This window comes from Lactuca sativa, chromosome 3, assembly GCF_002870075.4.
Source record: "Lactuca sativa cultivar Salinas chromosome 3, Lsat_Salinas_v11, whole genome shotgun sequence".
Lineage (NCBI taxonomy): Eukaryota > Viridiplantae > Streptophyta > Magnoliopsida > Asterales > Asteraceae > Lactuca > Lactuca sativa.
The window spans coordinates 64487648-64493408 of NC_056625.2; the positions used below are offsets into that span (position 1 = coordinate 64487648).

Sequence of the window (5761 nt, forward strand, 5' to 3'; positions counted from 1 at the left end):
AGCTCAAAATTTGAAAACACGGTTGATTTTTGGAGAGCTTTGAACCACTTTGCAGTCACAAATAAGTTTAAATACTACATTTAGAAAAATGACCCGACACGATTCACAGCAAGGTGTGAAACCCTAGAGTGCGAGTGGAGAATTCATGCTTTTATTACCCAAGATGAAGTTACCTATGAAGTAAGTGTATACCTTAAGTTATATTTAACATGCTTTATATTAAAAATATATTTATGTTTATTTAATTTTTTTTTTTACGTTAAGAAAATGGTAGAAATACATACTTGCACTAGAAGCAACAAGGGTGGCAATAAGCATGTCACTCAAGGATGGATTGCTAATGTAGTTACTGATAAGTTGAAATCTAATGAGGATGTCTCTCCATATGAGCTTAGAAAATGGATTATGCAAACTTACAATATTGACGTGCCATACCTAAAAGTTTTTAGAGGGAAAGAGCAAGCTTATACCGACATGTATGGTAAGTGGGGAGACTCTTTCATGAAAATGGATGAATTTAGAGAAGAACTATTACTAAGGAACGAAGGAAGCGTTGTTGAAATTGACTTTGACATAGTTAGTGGAAAGAAACTTTTCAAAATGTTTTTTTATTTGTTTAGTTGCTTGTTCTAAAGGGTTTGTTGTTGGTTGTCATCCGTACATTGGTCTTGATTCTTGTCATTTAAAAGGAAAGTTCAATGGTGTAATAGCCGCTGCAACTGGTATTGATGGTAACAATTCTATCTTTCCAATAGCATATACTACCTCCGTCCCATATTTATTGTCCACTTTTGACTTTTGAAGTCTTTATTCTTCAACTTTGACCTTAAATATTTTTGTCCTTGATATATAAAACTTAATGCAAAATTTATGAATAGATTGTATTTTAAATGTTTTTTCATTGCTATAAGTTTCAACGAGTAATACATAACACAAATAACAATATTTAAGGTCAAAGTTGATGAATAAAGACTTCAAAAGTCAAAAGTGGACAATTATTATGGGACGGAGGGAGTATACTGTGTTCTTGAATTAGAAAACACACGATCATGGACATGGTTTCTTGACTCACTCAAAAAAGCAATTGGAACGCCAAATGCTCTTGTTATCTCATCGAACATGCAAAAAGGGTTAGAAGTAGCCATGATGAATGTTTATCCTAATGTTGAGCATAGAGAATGTATAAGGCACTTATATAGAAACTTCAAGAAACACTTTCATGGTGACTTCTTTAACACCAAACTATGGGCTGCTGCAAAAACCTATCGTCCTACCAATCATGACAGATTATTGAAGGAAATTAGTGATACAAATGAAGATGCCATTGAACATCTAAATACCAACCATAAAACAATATGGAGTATAATCAAGTTTGGTATTACTTCCAAGTGTAATTACATCACTAATAATATTTTAGAAACATTTAATTCTTGGATTGGTAAATTGCGCTATAAACCCATGCTTGATCTCCTTGACGTAATTAGAGAAAAGATTATGAAAAGGTTTGATAAGAAAAGGAATTTGGTGAATACATGGAATGACACATTGATTCCTATTGCTAAAAACCATCTCAATGACATTGCTAAGGTAAGCATGTGAAATAATTCAACTAAATGACATATGTATTTTAGTTTTTAGTTCAATAATATATATATATATATATATATATATATATATATATATATATATATATCTATATGTATATGTATATATAAATAAATAAAATATATTTTTATTTTTTCATGTAGAACTTTGGTGAATATGAAGTTACTAGAAGTTGTGACAATCAAGCTGAAATGGGTACAAGGGAACACGTTGGGAGGTCAACCTATATGAAAGAAAATGTAGTTGTTAAGTGTGGCAAGTTCAGGGCCGACCATGTGTACATGCAACGACTTTTATCGCTTTCATAAGGGATGCTAAATAGGACAAATATGTTGATCCCTATTTCAATATAGAGAACTTTAAAGCTGCATATGCATTTCAAATTGATCCGATGCCCGGACAGGATCAATGGGCGTAAAAAAATGGGGAGAAAATATATCCACCTATTATCAAACGCCCACCTGGACGACCAAGAAAAAATATAATTAATCATCAGATGGGTCTAAAAGAAGACACAAGTGTCCATGATATGGAGAATATGGACACCGTGAAAAGACATGTAAAAATCCAACATCTAAAGTTCCGAGCGAAGTGAAACATCCACATCTAAAAGGTTACTCAAATTTCTATTTTTTTCATTGAATGACCACAATACTAACAATGAAAATAATTTTTAGATTCATTTTAGGAGACATGTGTAACGACGTAAATTTTCAAAACAATTTTTTTCATTTTCAAAACATTCATTCATTCACAAAATAAAAACATCCACATTGTATCAAATGTATTTATCACAAAAACATCTCCCCAGAATCCAGAACATAAACTCCTCTAGTGTGTACGGATCATGTCGGTGCCTTCCCGCGCTCATCACTGGTACCTGAAACACATCACACAACAACTGTAAGCATAAATGCTTAGTGAGTTCCCCAAAATACCACATACAACACATACGCCACTCAAGGCTATAATACGACCCTCCGGTCGATATGTCTCAGCGGGACCCTCCAGTCCCGTAGCTCGTTGGACCCTCTGGTCCGATCATAGCTCGTTGGGCCCTCTGGCCCGGTCTGTATCGTTGGACCCTTTGGTCCGGTCTATAACAACATACAACATACACATAACACATAGCACATAATCTCATACATAACACATAAGACCCTCTGGTCTACACAATATACCACTCTAGGTAATGTATAGTGAGAAGACTCACCTCGATGTCTCGGTAAATATCTGACTCGGAATAAATGTGATCTAGCCTCCGCCTAATCACACAAAGTAATACACTCATAAATACAACTGTACTCAACCCTAAAAGTCAACAAGGTCAACGGTCAACTTTGACCGGACTCCGCGAGTGCACTAGGGTGACTCGGCGAGTCTACACGTGTCCACTGACTCTCTTAGATCCTCTCTTGACACGCCGAGTACATCCCTGACTCAACGAGTTCCACCTGACATGAATCGCGGGGCCACCACGACTCAACTCGCCGAGTCTCAAGAACAACTCGGCGAGTTCCGACTTGAACTTAGCCCCCCCCGACTCACCCCTGACTCACTGAGTCGCTCACTTAACTCGACAAGTCCACTCACTGAGTGATCACGGGCAAACTTCATGCTACTCGCCGAGTCTGTTCTTCAGACTCGGCGAGTTCATGCCATGCATAAACTCAAAACCACTTCTAAGATCAGATCTGTTCCATTCAATCATAGATCTGGCCTCCGCAAGCATGATAATCATGTAAAGTCCAAACCTTGATGCTCAAACAACATCCATTTGCTCCTATATGATGTTTTAGCCCTATATTTCATAACCCTTGGTCAAAACTCCCATGAATCCTCATAAATCTTGAGGAATAAAGCTTCTCCGGACCTTTATGGATCCCATTCCAAGCCTCATCACAAATAGGGACGAAATGGACATCAAATCTAACCAACAAAGGGGTCAAGAAACCCTAAACCCCCATGTTCGTCATAACAACAGAAAGGGAGCCAAAATATTACCTCCAAAGTGATGCTCTGAGCTCCAAATTCGAAGGATGTCCACCTCCCTTGCTTCCTCTTAGCTAGAACCTCCTTTGCCTTGCCAAACAATGCTTCAAAGGTTAACAATGGCCTCCTCTCTCTCCCAAAACGTTCAAGATCTCTTTAGGGTTTCTCTCTGGGGTTGGTGGCCGCAAATGACGGCCATAAGCCCCTTTAAATAGGTCTCAAACCCTGAAAATTAGGGTTTCATTAAACAGCGTGGACTCGCCGAGTCCAGACGCGAACCCGCGTGCAAAACCGCGATCCTACTCGGCGAGTTTAGACTCCAACTCGCCGAGTCTCCTCACAATACCCAAAAATAAAAGGATAAAAATAATACATGGGAATCCGGATGTTACAACATGAAAAGAATACAAAATTGTAGTGTGGTTTGGGAGTTTCGGGGTCTACATGAAAAAAAGCTTGTCAATTATTTAGTCCTTTTGACAATTTTGTTAGCTTTAGTTGCAAATGTTCTTGATTAGGGTTCAATTGATGGATTATTTTTTTAGTACCTGACATAAATAAATATTTTGATATAGTTTTTCTTTATGGATTTGCATTTGTTGTCAAATTGGTTTATATGGTGACTTACAAGGACCATTTCTACAACAGCAAACTATATACATGGGCTATAATTGTAATTTAAATTCAAAGGACCAAACCATAGTAATTTCAAATTTAAAGTACATGGACCAACCATTAATAAGTGAAAAGTTAAAAATTACAGGGGAAAAACTATAAAATGTGCAAATTTAAATTCTAGGGACCAAACTGTAATAAGTGCAAATTGAAAAGGTATAAGCACCAAATTGTAATTAGTGTAAAATTAAAAAATATAGTCACCAAAATGAAATAAGTGCTAAATTTAAAACAACATGGATCAAACAGTAATTAATGCCAATATATACTTTAAGGACCAGAATTGTAAATATTACAATTAAAAGGTATAGAGATAAAAAAATATAGATATTGTAATTAACTATATATATATATATATATATATATATATATATATATATATATCATAAATTTCTGAAAGTACAATGTTATTTCTAGAATTTATCCCCTTTTTTTTCTATCTCTTCATTTGATGAGTAGTGGATGAAAATGTTGATTGAAAGCTCTTGGATATAATATGTTCTAAATCCTTCATTAACATTTGTAAGTAATGCAAAGACTTCCTAAAAACCAATTTGTTGGTATAGTTGTAACATCCCAAAAATACGGTCAAAAAATTTCATGTTCAATTATTAATAAAACCATAGTTATCAAATCATCACATAAAATCATAAACAGTTGTATCTCAAAAACATCATAATCATTTGTCAAATATATCAGAGTGAAACATCCCAAGCTAAAAACATGGTGTGTGCACTGCAGTCATCCCGAGCTCTTCCCCTTGCTACCAGAAGTACCTGAAACCAAAACTAAAAACTGTAAGCACGAAGCTTAATGGGTCTTACCAAACTACCACATACCATACACATCATCACATAATCACATAATAACATAACATGAGCCTTACTCGTTACATCGGGCTCCGCCCGACATCGAACCGAAGTCCGGCATCGAGCCCCGTTCGGCATCGGACCGAGATTCGGCATTGGGCCCCGTCTGACATAATACACATAAATAATCACATAACATAAACATATAAATATTTATCGGGCCCTGCCCGACATCGGACCGAAATCCGGAAACATAAAAACATTCTGGGCAGAGGAAAGACACGCATTTGTGTTTTTTAATGTCCAATTTCGTCCATGGAATTTCGGATCTCGGGCTTTCCCCGGCTTCGGACCGAAGTCCGGAAACATATAAAACAAGCACATGCAAGAATCACGAAGACATCAAGCATACAAACATTCCTCGGGCACCACCCTGATGGGTTTTACACAAAAGAACATTCACATGTGCTCATACAAAACCCTAAAGCTTAGATCTAGGCTTCTCTATTGTACATGCAATTCATCCAAGACTTGAAAACCCTAATCTAGCATACATTGAAATCGAAAACTACAATATACTAATTTAGATGATACCTTTCAATGGTTGCAAGAATCCTTTGATCTTCAAGAATCTTAGTGTCACAAGTGTAACACCTCTAATGGCTCACAAACACCACAAG

The 5761-nt window shown here is 36.3% G+C and overlaps 1 protein-coding gene across 1 annotated transcript; it reads left to right on the forward strand.

The window, feature by feature from the left end:
• The first annotated feature begins 267 nt into the window (after window positions 1-267).
• Window positions 268-2023, forward strand: LOC122197114 (uncharacterized). The gene is made up of 5 exons (XM_042900585.1): window positions 268-481; window positions 636-731; window positions 1037-1587; window positions 1749-1860; window positions 1959-2023. Exons 1-5 carry the CDS (start codon window positions 268-270, stop codon window positions 2021-2023), a joined length of 1038 nt encoding a protein of 345 aa, XP_042756519.1.
• The last annotated feature ends 3738 nt before the right edge of the window (window positions 2024-5761 follow it).

Coding starts and splice junctions, on each gene's coding strand:
- LOC122197114 (XM_042900585.1), top strand. CDS start 268: ATGGTAGAAATACATACTTGCACTAGAAGCAACAAGGGTGGCAATAAG. Junction 482..635: donor AGCTTATACCGACATGTATG/GTAAGTGGGGAG, acceptor CTTGTTCTAAAG/GGTTTGTTGTTGGTTGTCAT. Junction 1,861..1,958: donor AAATGTAGTTGTTAAGTGTG/GCAAGTTCAGGG, acceptor ATTTCAATATAG/AGAACTTTAAAGCTGCATAT.